Source organism: Penaeus monodon, chromosome 37 (genome assembly GCF_015228065.2).
Source record: "Penaeus monodon isolate SGIC_2016 chromosome 37, NSTDA_Pmon_1, whole genome shotgun sequence".
In the NCBI taxonomy this organism is placed as follows: Eukaryota; Metazoa; Arthropoda; class Malacostraca; order Decapoda; family Penaeidae; genus Penaeus; species Penaeus monodon.
In genome coordinates, this window is record NC_051422.1 from 4,941,581 (window position 1) to 4,959,080 (window position 17,500).

The 17,500-nt window shown below is 36.1% G+C and overlaps 2 protein-coding genes across 3 annotated transcripts in view; one reads left to right on the top strand and one right to left on the bottom strand.

Annotated features, from left to right (window-relative positions):
- Positions 1 to 3,108: 3,108 nt before the first annotated feature.
- On the top strand, positions 3,109 to 10,095 carry LOC119596148 (DNA repair protein RAD51 homolog 2-like). Its single transcript, XM_037945317.1, has 10 exons — positions 3,109 to 3,192; positions 3,904 to 4,017; positions 4,336 to 4,447; positions 4,668 to 4,797; positions 5,473 to 5,583; positions 6,356 to 6,539; positions 7,934 to 8,027; positions 8,397 to 8,509; positions 9,315 to 9,393; positions 9,866 to 10,095. Exons 1-10 carry the CDS (start codon positions 3,109 to 3,111, stop codon positions 9,943 to 9,945), a joined length of 1,101 nt encoding a protein of 366 aa, XP_037801245.1. The 3' UTR covers positions 9,946 to 10,095.
- A 1,606-nt stretch (positions 10,096 to 11,701) lies between these two features.
- LOC119596059 (histone H1.11L-like) overlaps positions 11,702 to 17,500 on the bottom strand; it is a 7,574-nt gene continuing 1,775 nt past the window's right edge. Inside the window, exon 2 of one of the 2 annotated variants that reach the window (XM_037945165.1) lies at positions 11,702 to 17,266. In XM_037945165.1, the coding sequence (XP_037801093.1) occupies positions 16,468 to 17,266 (799 nt within the window). In that variant the 3' untranslated portion in view covers positions 11,702 to 16,467. The remainder of the gene's footprint in view (positions 17,267 to 17,500) is intronic. The other variant, XR_005230736.1, reaches the window with a different exon arrangement.

Here is a 17,500-nt window from a genome sequence, read left to right on the forward strand (position 1 = left end):
CCTTCACCTAACCTTTCCTACGAAGGGAAGTTTCCAAGATGCTGATACCTTATTAACCACAGGGATGACTCTGGGTAGGGGGGCCTTGACAAAGCCCAATGGCGGCTGAAACACGTAGTTTTTCCCTTGTTTTGTGGTGCATAGGTTGAAGGTAATTATTGATAACTCAAAACCATCTCTAATCTCCCTTCTTCCCTCCCCCCCACCCCTCAAACTCCCATTACTTCCTTCTCTCTCTTTTAACTCTTCTCACACCTCGTTTAAATATCTTCTCACTTTCCCTCCTTCCCGTTATCCCTCCCCATTTTTTTCTCCTTCCACTCACACTCACCTTCAATTTTCCTCCCCTCACCCTCCCCTCTCCCTCATCTGCAAAGCTCCGTCCACTCTCCCTCCCTCTCCTCTCTCTACCCCAAAGTTCCTCCCTTCACTCTGCCTTCTCTCCCTCAAACCCCAAGCTCCCCTTCTCTCACCATTCCCTCTTCCCTCAACCCCAGATTTCCCTCCTCTCTCTCTCCCGTCACCCTCCCCTCTCCCCTCTGTACCCCAGATTCCCCTCCTTCATCCTCCTCTCCTTCAATCCCAGAATCCCCTCCCCTCACCCTCCCCTCTTCCCCACAGATGTACAGTGGTGGTCAAAGTCGCTCCTGTCTTGCTTTGCTTCTGTATGTTGAACCTCCTTCGTTCACAAGTTCGGTTTTCCTCGTGTTTCCTGTGTGGATATATATGTATATATATATATATATATATATATAATATATAATATATATATATATATATATATATATATATATATATATATATATATATATATATATATATATATATGTGTGTGTGTGTGTGTGTGTGTGTGTGTGTGTGTGTGTGTGTGTGTGTATGAAGAGAGAGAGAGAGAGAGAGAGAGAGAGAGAGAGAGAGAGAGAGAGAGAACAGATATACAGACAAAGCAGAGACAAAAAGACAGGGTGAGGGAGAAGGGGAAGAAGTAGAAAACTAAACAAAGAGACAGAGACAGACAGAGACGAGAAGACACAGAAAACAAGAAAAAAGGGAGACAGGGAAATCAACCGGGGGGGGGGGGGAGTCAAAATTGTTAATGGGGACAAGGAGATGGTCCGAAAGGGAAGAGCGAGAGGTAGGAGGGAGGTAAGAGTGCGAAAGGGAAGAGCGAGAGGTAGGAGGGAGGTAAGAGTGCGAAAGGGAAGAGCGAGAGGTAGGAGGGAGGTAAGAGTGCGAAAGGGAAGAGCGAGAGGTAGGAGGGAGGTAAGAGTGCGAAAGGGAAGAGCGAGAGGTAGGAGGGAGGTAAGAGTGCGAAAGGGAAGAGTGAGAGGTAGGAGGTAGGTAAGAGTGCGAAAGGGAAGAGCGAGAGGTAGGAGGGAGGTAAGAGTGCGAAAGGGAAGAAAGGTAGGAGATAAGAGTGGAAGGTAAGGGAGGTGAGAGGTAAGAGTGCGAAAGGGAAGAGTGAGAGGTAGGAGGGAGGTAAGAGTCCGAAAGGGAAGAGCGAGAGGTAGGAGGTAGGTAAGAGTGCGAAAGGGAAGAGTGAGAGGTAGGAGGGAGGTAAGAGTCCGAAAGGGAAGAGTGAGAGGTAGGAGGGAGGTAAGAGTGCGAAAGGGAAGAGTGAGAGGTAGGAGGAGGTAAGAGTGCGAAAGGGAAGAGTGAGAGGTAGGAGGAGGTAGAGTCGAAGGAAGTGAGAGGTAGAGGAGGTAAGATCGAAAGGGAAGAGTGAGAGGTAGGAGGGAGGTAAGAGTGCGAAAGGGAAGAGTGAGAGGTAGGAGGGAGGTAAGAGTGCGAAAGGGAAGAGTGAGAGGTAGGAGGGTAAGAGTGCGAGGATGAGAGTAGGCGAGGTAAGAGTGCGAAAGGGAAGAGTGAGAGGTAGGAGGTAGGTAAGAGTGCGAAAGGGAAGAGTGAGAGGTAGGAGGGAGGTAAGAGTGCGAAAGGGAAGAGTGAGAGGTAGGAGGTAGGTAAGAGTGCGAAAGGGAAGAGTGGAGGTAGAGAAGGTAAGAGTGCGAAAGGGAAGAGTGAGAGGTAGGAGGTAGGTAAGAGTGCGAAAGGGAAGAGTGAGAGGTAGGAGGCAGGTAAGAGTGCGAAAGGGAAGAGTGAGAGGTAGGAGGGAGGTAAGGGGGTAGAGAGGTCGCTTAAGGGGTGCCAGGCCTCTGTCATGCAGCTGATGACAAGCAGAGGAAGCTGAAAATACAGCTGCCAACCTCGCAGTCTTTTCTATCAGATTTTCACCATCTTTGTTCTCCGCAAGATAAATTGCTAAGGAGGATTACAAGCTCATCTTTGCTAGAATGTACACCAAAGCACAGAGGGTCGTAAACAAAAGTAGTTTATCGTGATATATATAACTGCCTTTCTATTTATGCACCTGTCTATCTCTCTATCTCTCTATCTACCTTCCTACCTACTTATCTATCTATCTATCTATCTACCTACCTTCCTACCTACCTATCTATCTATCTATCTATCTGTCTGTCTGACTAGCTATCTCTCTTTCTCTCTCTCTCTCTCTCTCTCTCTCTCTCTCTCTCTCTCTCTCTCTCTCTCTCTCTCTCTCTCTCTCTCTCTCTCTCTCTCTCTCTCTCTCTCTCTCTCTCTCTCTCTCTCTCTCTCTCTATATATATATATATATATATATATATATATATATATATATATATATATATATATATATATATACATATATGTGTGTGTGTGTGTATATATATATATATATACATATATATATATATATATATATATATATATATATATATATATATATATATATATATATATATATATATATATATATATATATATATAAAGAGAGAGAGAGAGATGCTTTCCCCCAGTCAAGGGATATTCGAAGGAAATCGGCAAAGAATCGTTCGTTTTTCTCCGCATTCCTGTTTACATTTTTTTTTTAATCGGTGATCGCGCTAAAGTTCAAAGCCACAAGATCCAGGGAATGTAGAGATAAGAAGTCTAAAACTCTATAAAAAGAAGAAAGAAGAAAGAAGAAAGTTCAGAGCCCAAAAAGAAGTTAATTTCTATCAAATTAGATAACGCGAAGAAGCAGGAAGAAGCAGACGTGGATTCGTCTAATTCGTCTAAATCAAAGTCAAAATGGCAATGCGCAGAGTCGCCAGGCTGATAGAAGACCAAGAATTGAAGGAAAAACTAGCGAGGTGTAATTTTAAGACTGTCAAGGTAAGAAAAAGAGAAAAAAAGGAACAGTATTTTGGTAAAATGAAGGGGATAAAGGCAGCAGCTTTGGGAAATGGGGGGGGGGTCGTTTCATCACGATCTTATTATCCCAATTAGATTAAAGTTTGCAGAAATCTTAGGTATAGGTAAAGTTTTGACTAGCCGTCTTTAAAACGGAAAATAATATATGCAAATGATAGCGCAAATAAATCTAAGAAACCTATCTTCTATCTTATCTCCCGCAAGTGTCATAGAGCCTCAAATGAAAAACTCCCGAGAAAACCTCAGGGCAGTCCAACCTGACTACGGCTGAATTTGTTACGATCAGCTATGTATGGTTTTCTGTAGAATTACTCTTTTGTAGTTTTATATTAGTATGACAGATTGTTTGAAAATAGGTAATTTATGCTTAATTATTTGGTTACATTTATGAGTAATAATTTTATGAATTTCTGTAGTTAAATAATGATATTCATACATATAATTTGGTATCTAAGCATAAGTTTGGGGGGAAAAATTGGAAATGTGTACGTATTCATATGTAAAAATATACGTCATCCCTGAAAGTCAGATTAGGCTATGTCAAAACAGCAGTCAGTGAAAGTCACATTTTATTTTCATATAACTGCCCAGGTGGCAGGTTTAAAAAGGTCATTGTTATAAAAGAAAGAAAGAGAAAAAAAATGGTGTTAATTTTATATTTATGGTTTCCAGGATGTGCTTTCTTTGTCGCCACTGCAGCTTATGTCCGCACTCCAGTTAAGTTCTGAAGAATGCGAAGCTCTTTTGGATCAGCTCTATGCATTATGTGTTCCAAAGTACCAGTCGGTGAGATACTTTTTATTAGCATTATTTTTTGGTTATATTAAGGTGATAAATAATTTTTGATTATGAATGAAGTCGTTTACAGAAATTTGCTCTAACATTTATATCTATACATTATCAACTTCTTTCACTCTAGTTACAATACAGTGTAAAATCATTTGGTAATGTTAAGTCATGTCTTTTTATTAGTCTATATATTGATATACATTTATATATATATATATATATATATATATATATATATATATATATATATATATATATATATATATATATATATATATATATATATACATATATATATTGTTTATTCATATTTAGGCCTTTACCCTGAGCCAAGAAGAAGAAAAATTCTCACTATCTTTAGGAAGTAACCAACTTGATGCAATGTTGCATGGTGGGCTTCATGCTGGCACTGTGATTGAATTTGCAGGCAAGTTAGCCCTTTTAATTGTTAGACTGTTGATATTAAAGTAATGAGGAAAATACCACTGCTCGATAATTACAATACCGATGAATACAGTAGTAATAATAATGATAGTAACACAGCATAAATTACTGTAAAATTATTTCTTTAATCAGACTGATAAATTTTATTACCCTATAAAGGGAAATACTTTGTAGATATTAAAGGAATATATCTTTATCCACAGGTCCAGCAGGAGTCGGTAAAACTCAATGGTGCCTCCACACAGCTGTTCGGGCAGTGCTGTCTGGTGAAAGCAGTGGTCGGAATACCTCAGTTATATATATCGACACGGAAACAGCATTTAGGGCTGAGAGGTATGTTTGTGGGAAATTATTTTTTTGAAAATGATATTATTATTTGTTCTTAGCATTATTATTACTTATGTGCCATATAAAAAGTCTTATGAAAAGGATAGGCTCCTGGGGTTGTTTGAGTGTCCAGAAGTTTGTTAGTTTAGTGTTACTTATGTTTCTGTGTTTTTTTGAAAATTATAATGTTGTTATATTCTTTGCATTATCATTACATAAATAGTGTAGTATCATACAAAAGTCTTTGGAAATAAATATGTAACTGCTGGTAGTTTTCATAACCACAGGTTTCACTGTAATGTTTCATAGACTTGTTAAGGTGATTAAGTATATGTGAAAACAAATAGATGAATACAAATGACACAGTGGCACCACAGAAGGCCTAAAGGATTTACATTATGTTTGTCAGTTAAATTACTGTGTTTTAATTTTGGAATTACAGATAGGTTTTTGTGTATTTCTCAAAGTTCATAACTTGAATAGGAGAGCTCATGTAGCTCTATCAGATTTTTTATTTTGTTTTAAAGAATTATAGTGTTTGCATATTCATGAACCTTTTTCCAGAAAGAAGTATATATGAAAAGCATTTATATATATTTTTTATTATTATTTATATATATTTTTTTGGTGAAATTTTATGAATAACATTTCCATGTTTATATATTCCCTTCCTTCCCCCAGAATTGTTGAGATAATATGCAAGAGATATCCTGAATCCGAGCCAAGAATCTCCAAATGTTTATCCAAGATCCTCCTCTACCAGCCATCGACAATCAGCAACTTGTCACAAATGTAATTATTTTGATAACAGTAAACACCATTTTTATGATTTGGGATTGTTTGTTCTATGAATAATGTACTAACAGTCATATGGTAATAGATGGTGTATCTTTACAATGCTTTAGTTCTTTCAGTCTGAGTGTTAAGTGAATGTTTTTATTATATAAATAGTATCATAGTAATTTTTCCAGTGCTAACTAGGGTAATTGATTTGATGTATGGGTGAGGATTTAATAGTTATTATTATCATTATTACTTTTTTTCATAACTGTTGGCAGAAGTCTTTATTGTGTATAAGATATTACTAGTTAGTGGTGTGTAATAGAGCTTGTGGATTGAAAGTTAGCTGATGGGAAAGTGTATTCTCTGTTGCATTTCAGAGCTGCTTACGGATATTTCAGAATGTTTTGTAATATTCATAAGTATTAGATTTTTTGTAATCTTGTTAGAGGTCAATATTATCTGGAGACACTGTTTAATATATATATATATATATATATATATATATATATATATATATATATATATATATATATATATATATATATATATATATATATATATATATATATATGTTTTTTTTTTTTTTCAAATAATTATTTATTTCTGGATTATGGTTCATTTTTCTTATCTATTACATCTTTCACATTTTTCCTTTTGGAAAAAAGTATACTTATTTAGGAAAACTTCATAGAACATCCTAAACAGTACACCAAGAACACACTCATTGATAATCCATGAAATAGATATTTAAATGATCTACTTCTCTTGCGTGAAATTACAGATTAGAAACCCTAGAGGTTACGGCAGTGGAAAAGGACACTGGGCTGTTGATTGTGGACTCCATAGCATCCCTGGCTCGCAAGGAGATGATGGCGGGGTCGTCTGAGGCAAACATAGCTCGGGTCAACCAGCTGGCGTCTTGGGCTGCGAGACTCAAGTCGATTGCACAGCAGCTCAACATATGTGTAAGTTCTGTGGAAACTTTGTTACTTTTGCTTTATTTTTCCCCTTTTCTTTAGGGTTTCTTTTGTTGTCTTTGATTTTTTTTTTTTTTTTTTTTTTTTTTTTGTGTGTGTGTGTGTGTGTGTGAGTGAGTGTGTGAGTGTGTGTGTGTGTGTGTGGTGTGTGTGTGTGTGTGTGTGTGTGTGTGTGTGTGTCTGTGTGTGTGTGTGTGTGTGTGTGTGTGTCTGTGTGTGTGTGTCTGTGTGTGTGTGTGTCTGTGTGTGTGTGTGTGTGTGTCTGTGTGTCTGTGTGTGTCTGTGTCTGTGTGTCTGCGTGTGTTTTGGTTGCTAATATATGGTATGATAATAGATTGTAAAAATATCCCTTTTTGGTACTTTATGATAGCATATTCTTAGGTTGGGTGAATGTCATTATTAGAAATTATAATGCTGACCTGAATAAATTTAATTGAAAATGGCAGTCAAGACCTATTGACAAATATGTCTTAGCATATGATGATATAATAGTTTCCCAGGAACTGATGGAACTTTCATGTCAAGGGCCTTAATCCGATGCTGCCAGGAAAATGTAGTGTTCACTGTGGTTTTGTTTTCTCTAGACATAGATGGCTCCACAAGTGCTCAGCCACGAAGGAGTCAGTTAGACCTTGTGCCCTAACTTGAGGTCACCTTTCCTTGAGTTTTCACGATTTTTTTTCTTTTCTTTTCTTTTCTTTTTGTTAATAATGCTTTCAGTATTGATGTTGTTACTATTATTATAGATATTATGATCATTATAATGTTGATTAAATTACTAATAGCAGTATAAGATAAAAAAGAGAATATTTTTGATAGTCAAAGAAAAGGATATACAAAGGAGATAGATAGTAAATGAGTCCTTGGTGATACTGTATGTTTAAAGGTAATTAATAAACTAAATTCACAGTGGGCAAGGCATGTATGCACATACCATCTCCGGCAGCATCGTTTTGAGGATCATGATGGAAGAGAGACTTTTTTCCCAGTTGTCATTTCCGACTGAATATGCCTCTGCCACACACATCTACAAATTTGATCTGTATTCATTTTACCTTGATGGCACCAACAGAACACCAATATTACTCTGATGGCACAACCTGAACCCCAACATTGGCAGCCATATGACCATACTTACACTTACATCTCCATATTACCTAGTAAAATTCCTTTTATGTGTTATTCAGTTTCCCAGGAAGCAATTGTAATATTGTTTTTGTTATGTTGAAATTCATTTCGAAGAGGGTAGGTTAGGAAATTATTTCTTGTGTTATTTCTAACCACAAATAATGATGTAATCATGTGCATGGCAATGATCAAAACAGACAAACAAATTGCACATTAAGTAAGCAAGCAGACTATCCTGTTTCTTTGTCTTACAGGTTGTTGTTACAAATCAGGTGACCAGTAGGTTTTTAGACAAAGAGCCCATGATCACAGGAGAAGGAAATGAAGAGGAGGCTGAGACTTCTACAGGTAATTTTGAGTGGAATGTATAAAGGATAATGTACATAACTTTAATTAGTATCTGATTAGAAGAAGTGATGTTCAGATGTTTGTTGCAGCGAGGTTATTCGTCATAGTGTAATTTTTCTGAATTTGTTGGTATATTTCTTAGTCTTGGTGTATTGTAACTGCTAAGTTTCCTACACTCCTAGGTTTATTCACCCTATTTAGAGTGAAGATTCTTTAGTTTATGGTTATTTACTGAATAACTCATGTAGTTTAAAAAGTAAAAAAAAAAAAAATGCATTTGTGTATAAAGAGCCAAAAAATGCAACAGAAAGTATATAATGAACATTGTGGAGAATGGAAAATATACCTGAAATATATTTTCTCTAACAGGTGTCAAGGAGCATATGTATTCTACACACATAACACCGGCATTAGGAAACACTTGGACACACTGTGTTAACACACGTCTCATTCTGCAGTATGATGGATCCAATAGCAGACAGGTATTATAAACTTGTTATAATGCTTAACAATACTTTACTATAAAGAGTTACAGTAGTGCTTTCTCAGTGGGGAGGGGTACAGGTACTTGTGATTTGTAATATAGCAATTTGGTGTTTTGATTTACAGTTCATCAGTGACCTTTATAATTTGTAAATAAAATGCTAAGGTCAACAATTCAGACACGGAAGGTGTAAGATAGAATCAGTATTGACTCTCTGAGATTTATGCTCACCTAACCTGTGTCTCATCACTAGTGCCCACCACCCATTTCCTAAAGTTCTGACCATGCTATTGGTTGCAGGTATAGCATGGTGGGTCATATGGCAGAAAAGGGGCTTATGTAATGAGTAAATGATACTCGTGTGAAACATGTTTTAGCAACAGCATGTAGTAATGAAATATTTAGATCTGTCAGGTACTCTGGATGCTGATACTAATCATTTCTGCTATGTATAGTAAAGAATCCATATCTTATAAAAGTATGAGATATTTGCTCAGTAAACACTCATGGTAAAGATGTATATGTAGATACAGTCTGCCTTATACAGTTCCAAGATTTTTTGCTCGTGAATCTGATAAAGTGTAAATTTAGGCAAAAGTTTTTACAAAAATTTAGAATTATGAGAAGTCAGAAGATGCTAGACAGGAATGTAACCCCCATGAATGTTATGGGCCATCTGTAGTCTTGTTTGTGAAGGAACACATAAACATACTTTTGACTTGTATTTATTATCTTCAGCTTCCTGTACTCTTGATTGTAAAAGATCACATAGACATACTTTTGATGTTCTTTTTCATTTTCAGCTTATAATTGCGAAATCACCTGTTGCCCCTTTTGCAGCGTTTGCCTATGTTATTGGAGCAGGAGGAATTGAAATCAAAGGTATAGACCCTAACATTGTTTATTTTGCCTCATACTATATGCAATTCCTGTCCCTTGATGTGGAATTAACTATAATTATTAATTTAATGCATTAAAGATTATCCTCTGTCATTTTACTACTTGTGTGATTTCTACTATTAGAATAGAGAAGACAATGTAATCCTCAATTGAAATTTTCCTTTTATCTTCCCTGTCAACTGCATGAGCTTCCTTGTTTTAGTATTTAAAGTTATTTAAATTTAGGATAACATTTCTCTGTTTAATAATACTAGTTTGGTACAATACTTTACAGATGTGCTCATATGCATTTGTGTATAGTTATGATGTTATATGAAGGTACAAAAAGCAAGGTTTCATCCCTAAATGGTGCAGTTGTACGTTAGTACAATTTCTAATTATTTGTGGATTAGTATGTAAATGTGAATAATTTTTACTGATTATTCATATTCATATAATATTCATTTTATTTCAGAGAACAGAACATTTTACTCATACTCTGGATCAGATCCTGGCCTACACAAAATACAAGTGCAAAAGGGTGTTGCTTTGTAACTACATTTGTATTTTTATCAGTATTGTGAATATTATATTTTGCTGGTTATACTTGTTTCAGAAAGATGGGCTTTATCCATTATATTAATAAATGTGTATATTTTAAATATCATATTGATATTTATGTATTTTGTAAACTTTGTAAGAAAGTCACAGCTATTATTTTCCTTTTTTATGAGCCCAAAATGTATAGAAAGTCGTGCTTATTCTTAGAAGAATTAAGAGTAAGAAGTTGTGGCTAGATTAATTGACAAAAATATATATTTATTTTGATACACATGTCTTTTTGTTGAATTCACTGATATATATTTGTAAATGATTTACAGCAGCAAAGAGAGTCTACGTAATAATAAAGCTTTAATCAGTTAAATATTTTAGGCACATGTGAAGGATACAACTTCTTCAGAATGGCATGTAAATGGCATCATTGCTGTGAGCCTGTCTTTCCCATTGCCTGATTCTGGATGTGTGCTTGCTGGGTTAAGCCCCGGCTCCTTTTTCTTCTACTAAAATTCATTTTCCTCCACCCCCTATCCTTCCCCTATCCCCATTCTTTCTTCCCACTCTTCTTTCCAAACTTTTGTCTTTTGGATGTGTGCTTGATGCTGGATCAGTCCTGCATGCCTCCCACCTTAACCCAATTACCTGGATGGCAAAAATACATGCCGTGTCCACTGTAATTTTAGTTTATTAATTGGTTTTACACAGAGATGGTTCCACAAGTGTATAATCACCATGGAGTCAATTATAATCACCATGGAGTCAATTATTAGTCCTGCTTTTAACCTTTTTCTTGACATTTGGAAGGGTTCCTTTTCAATATTATAGTTTTTTTGTTATTAGTACTTTAATCATAATGTCAATAATAATAACATTATCAGTATTAATAGAATTAGAGAGAGAGAAATAAATTTACCCGCAAATTCAAGGAATTGGGAAATGTCATGTAGTAAATAGGGCCTCCTACTGAACTCTTTGGTAGTTGAACACTTGTGAGCCATCTGCATGTAACAATATTTGCAAAAAAATACAGTGGACAGTAAACCCAGGGATTAAGCTGGAACAATAGCTTGGAACCATTGACAATCAAGGGAAATTGCAGTTCATTATTTTTAAGTTTTGTCATCTCCCATGGGTTTATAGGACCAACATGTCTCTTTGGATTCTTTATGAATCCTAGGCTTGTATATTTGCTTCTTTATATGCATATTATTATGGGGTTAAACTGGCCATTTGAGATCATACAAATTATGGGAAATTTAAGCATCATTTATTGAGTAAAATGGATAAAACATATCCAAGTGCTATCATATTGGCCATATGCATATATTAATTATGGAAAAAAGTATATTAAATTACAGAGGTAAAGTAAAATATATATGTGTGTGTGGGGTGTGTGTGTATGTTTGTGTTCATGTAAAGACACACAATATCCTTCAGAATATCAGGTACTCCCAGAGTAATCCCATAAGATTAATCACCAATTATCAATCTTCAATTCTGACCAGAAATATTTTCCAGGTTAACATTCACAAATAGCTGATATATAATACACCTAAGCTACACTTCATTTTCAGCTGCTGATTGCATTTCTTTTTGGCATTTATCTTTGTTTTATAGACAAGATCTTGAATGAGACTATTGAAGATGTCATATATGGTAGGCCACTTGCATTTTCGCTGTATTATTTCTGGCTTTCCTAGTAACCATACAGTTGATATATATCATACAGTACAAGGTTAATAATACAAAAAGCCTCTTGTCCTGACTTGTAGAGTATTTCATGATTTTATTAATATAAATATGAATACTAGACAGATAATGTAACAGGTATGGGAAGACGTAAGGGTGGGAACTATGACGTACAATTTATAAAAAATCAGAGAGGGATAAATTAATACTTGCCAAGACAGATAAAGAAAAGGAAGAAGAAACAAAACAGAGACCGTGTCAGCCATGGAAATATTGAGAATGCACATTTCATCTTAACACTGGTGGAAAGGGTATAAGGCCATAATAAAACAATACATATTTTATTGCACATTTTTCAGCATCCATTTCATTATTTATAGTACACCTAAGCAATTCCAAATTACTAGAGGCGCAGAGTTATGATAATAGTGTTTACACTTTGTAAAAATTACTGTGAAGTATGATACATACTCCTTATTTTTTTCTATTCCGATAATGATACAGATGGTGATTATTCGGGCTGTATTTCTCCTGATAATATCATAATAGTAATGGTATTTTTATTTTAAATTATAATGATTATTACCATCTTAATTTAGTTTCATTGCTAATATTAGCGTTATTAACATCACTGTAGTAACATCATGAGAGATGAGCAATTATCATCTTTTAATGATGATTGTAATAATGATGATGATGATGCCGACAATGATGAAGGAAATGATGATGTTGACAATGATTAAGTTAATGATGATGTCAATGGTGAAGGTAATCATGATGATGTTGTGAGAGCAGAAATGATAGTGATGATGTTAAGCATGAATATTATGGTATTGTGTATAATGAAAATTACTGTCATTGCTTAATAACAATAATTACAATGATATCATGATGGCGATGAAAATGATAGTGGCAGAAATAATAATGACAGATCCATTAAGGTAAAGTAGTCATTATTACATTGTAATGCATTAGTAACTGTCATAATAACAGCTATAATATATTGATAATGATTATGCTATTGTGATGTTATAACTTCCACAAAAAATCAGGTTATAGCCTTTCTATAGTGCTTAATATCATCTATAATTTTAAACTTTAAGGTACCAAGCTCTTTTTACCTTTTTTTTTCCTTTTTTTTACCTTTTTTTTACCTTTTTTTTACCTTTTTTTTACCTTTTTTTTACCTTTTTTTTACCTTTTTTTTGGTATGTGTGGAGGGGTATCATAAACATTAACATTTTACTCGATATGGAGTTTTTAGAAAAAGTCTTAGTTTTTTATTTGATCACACTAAAAAAAAAAAAAAATAATAAGGAGAACAACACTGTATATCACGACTCAAACATGTTCGTAGATTGCATATTAAGGGGTGTATATGGCTTATGTAACTTATTGTTCTCTCAAAAGAAAATGCTGATTATAGCAGTCTCAACATTTCCTCCTTAGGCAAATACAGTCGAGGATGTAAAGGTACACACAAATGACAAGGAAAAGAAATAAAATAAAAAAGTTGTCACAATTTCACCTATGTATTTAAATGTAGGATTGATAAAGACTGATGGATAAAAGTTGTAGCTTGGAAATATGAATGAACCTACATGTAGAGTTATTTAATAGTTGAGCTAGTGACTCCGACAAAGCCTGCTATCCCTTGCTATCGTTTCTTGTTTTTTTTTATTTTTGTTTTTTTTGTTGTTTTTTTGTTTTGTTTTTTGTTTTTATCTTTTCTGGATCAAGTGTGTAGTTCTGTTTTATTTTAAGTTGTATATGCATATCTTGATTTAAATTTTTTTGTTGTTTTTTCGACCTTTTTCTTGCATACTCATTATTCCTGCTTTTTCTTTCCTATTCTTTTTCTTTTGCTTGACTGTAAGGTAGCATCAGACCTTAAACTAAGCACCGGTTTTGTAACTCACCGCTAGCTTTTGATCTGTTGTTTTCTGGAACATTCCAAACATCCTACAACATTCTGCTCTTTTAGTATGCAAAGGAAGAACAAATGTACCCTTTGAGGCCCTATATATTAGTGAGTTTCATGCCTCTATACCACACCATATAAACATACACCAGTCTTCTGGGGTTTGTGATTCTCACCTGTATGATAGCATTATCTATTGTCTTTCAAGTAAGGTGACTAATGAAAAGTAGGGAAACCTGTTTCTGCTCAATTGCCTTGCGGACCTGTTGTTTTTTCTTAAGCGTAATTTTTATCTTAACATGGTTTTGTGATCTGCTCATGCCTGAATGCTAGCTTAAACCAGTATGGTGGACCTTCTTCTTTCTATTTCTTTACCACCAAACTTTTTCCTCTAAGAATACATTTGCATCATTTAACCCTAACTATTCAGTAAATATCATACCTCTACCATAAAGCAACATTTTAAATAATACCTTCAAAACCTTCCAATTCATTCTTGGTGGTTTTCTAATTTTCCTCTGCTCTTTTGTTGTTGGGTAACTTATGGTTTTAGACAAGATGTTAAAGCAGTCTGCAGATACCTCTGTAATCTAGAAAGACATTCCCCACCTTTGAGATTAAATATCTCTTTGATTATTAAAATAGCATATTGACAAGCACCTTGGCATTGACAATTCTATTTTACTATATGCACAATTTCTTAACCCTCTTGACTGGTGATACTCCCTGTAGTTTATGTATAATGCATCCAACTTATCACCCACAGCTTCATGATCTGTCCTACACTCAATCTGTCAGTAAATGCACAGAGGTAATCAATCCTTGACTAAGATTTAACCAGCACTGTTTTATGTTTCTTGAAAAGTGGCTATGACGCATATTTGTGTATATATATGTTACGAGCAAGAGCACTACAATCTCTAGAACAGGTGCCGGAGCGCACATACTACCTCTAACGTCACTCTAAGAAAGTCCAAAGTTCCATTAACCACATGAAGAATTCTCGAGTTCTCAGAAGTTTTCCTCAAAGTTACAATATACTTTGATGTTGTCTTTTATTTCATTATTTCTATTCTATTTCCTTTTTCTTCAGGAGGTCCACAAGTGGTGTCTTGGAATTGAGAACTATATAGCTACTCGTACGCTGATCTTTAGATTTACTTAATACTTTAGCGATACCTCTCTTTTTCTCCCAAGTTAATAGTGTCAGAGTATGCATCAGAGTTATATGAAAGCCAAATGAATCATTAGTTCATATCAAAAAGAGAAAGGAAAAGAGTTATACTAAAAATAAGGAAGCTTCCTTTTTTGAATGAAGAAAGAAAAAAATATGAAAGGAAGGTAAAACAAGAGAAGATTTTCACAATAGGAAATTAGAGATCAGAAATGACATTATCTGGAAGTCCTATTACTGAAAAATCTCGGCCTTAAATCTAATGGAAGGAGTGTAACTTTGTAACTCATGGCATGTCTGGTAGCCGCATTGGATGGCAACACTTCCAGGTGCCACAGGGGAGTTTTGGTGACAAGTTGGCAGGAGTGGCTGTAAGTTATTGAAAGAATTAAAGAATTAACTTAATGAATAAAAAGGAGAGACTAAAGATGCATCTGTTTCTTTTTTTCTTCTTTCTTTCTTTTTTTTTTTTCTTTTGCAAAAGTGCTCAACCTTCCAGCAGGCCCTTCAAAGCGTAGACAATTGGCAAAATACGAAATCAAAGCAAAGATCGAGCACTTGTTTTAGAAAGAAACAAAATGCATCTTTCATGCTGACAACCAACCTTTAAGAGGTTAACTGTGAAAAATGTTTTTTTTTTTTTTTTTTTTTTTTTTTTTTTTTTTTTTTTGTTACTTTATTGTAGATGCAATAATGAATTAAAAAAAAAGATTTTCTTCCATTCATCATATGTAAACTGAAGGATGTGGAATACTGACGTCGGTGTGTAAGATCCAACATTCAATAAATAGAATATATAAAAACCCCTATCTGCTTGCCATCAAAACACGTCTTTCGTCACACACTCTGAACCATTAAGTACCGTTAAGTTGAGCTGGTACTGATGGCGAACACGTCCTACCACTGAGAAGAAATGGTCTGACTGTCAAAAAAGAGTCTAAAGCACTGTTTGCAGCTGGCTGGACAGTCTCCTTCCGAATGATATATGAATCCAACTAATCTACTTTCAGCCTATCTATATCTACAAGGCTACTGTATTGCCTGGGTGGACGACGGATGGTGGTACTTCACTTCCGCTCACCTTGAAAGCCAGCTATGGGGGCCAGTTCACATGTATGGAAGAACTCATTTATTGCCCCCAGAAATGGGCATTTCCGTTTCATCCATTTCTTATATATATATATATATATATGTATATATAAAGATTCGTGAGGTCAGACAGCCTTTTTTTTTTTTTTTTTTTTTTTTACTGCACCATTGTTTGTTGCAAAAAAATATATTCTCACTAACAGCTGTATATATGATTTATTGCAGCAGTCAACTTGTAGTGTCTAATATACATGTGGTTCTTATACTGTACTTTGAGTAAGAAACCTATTTAAAATGAGAGTTTGTCACCTAATGTTGCACCAGTTTTGATATCACGGGAGGAGAAGTGTCCATGATCGGTACTTCACCAGGAACCGATCTGTGATAACGATATGTATTGCAATGTTGCTGTAGGGGAAGGGGGGAGAGGAGGGGTTGCCTCTTATTGCCTTGTTACACTGAAAACTTAAGAGCTGGGAGTGCTTGTGCTTTTCTTTTAGAAAAAGAAATACTGCTAGGTTATTTTTTAAAAATTAATATTAATTTTTAAAATCACCTGTTATATTGTATAGTATGGCAGACTTAAGTACTTATCTATATGATTTTTTTTTTTTTTTTTTTTTTTTTTTTTTGGCTTCTTATACTGTCACTGCAGTCTATGGTATTCTTTGCCCTCGAATCTTTTCTTGAGCGCCTTGATTTTACTTTCACCCTTTGACTGCTTCACTCTTTTATCACTGTCTGCCTTCTTATCACACGATTCCTTTCTTCTGACACCTTTCCCTTCTGGCTCCTTCTTCGTGGAGATAATCGACTTGCTGGACTTGTTGGACTTGATGGTACCCGTGCTCTTCCCCGAGGTCGTGCTCTTGGTGGACGTGGTGCTTCGGGTCGAGGCCGAGCTCTTGCTGGATATGCCGCTCTTGCTCGACATCCCGCTCTTGACCGAGGCGCTGCTCTTGAGGGACACGGCGCTCTTCATGGAGGAACTGCTGATGAGGGAAGCGCTGCTCTTCATGGAGGCGCCGCTCTTGCCCGAGACGGCGCTCTTGTATGATGCGTTGCTGTGTGTGGAGGCACTACTTCTAATGGAGGCGTTGCTAAGGAGGGAGATGTTGCTCTTGAGTGAGGCAGCCGAGCCCGTTGACTCGCGGCGAACCATCCCAGCGTAGGACTTCCTGTCGGGCGTGCTCTTGGTGCTGGAGGGTCCCGAAGGAGAGGCTGACGGGGATCTTGAAAGAGTCCGAGCATGGAGGCCACTCACGGAAGCACCGCTGCCTCCTGCTGCCGCCACTACCGCTGTTGCTGCAACTGCTGCAGCAGCAGCAGCAGCAGGGGACCTGGATGGAGAAGGAGAGGGCGACGAGGACGACGCCCGTGGGCTGCGAACCCGAGGGGGGACGCCGTGATGGTGCTCGACTTGACTCACCAGCTTTTGCGCACACCTGCACGAGGAACACCTTGTTAGTTGTCGCATGGAACACACACATAATACAAAGCAAGTGGAAACAATGACAGCACAAAAACACTGAACGATCGCGTGACACCAAAGTCACCTCCACAATCCGTTACTTAGATCTTAAGATAATAGTGCTACTGCGGTTTCCCTTGCCACCTTGTGCCTCACATGTACTGCGTTACCCAAACATCACATCAACTATCTGTCCTTAATTCCGCTG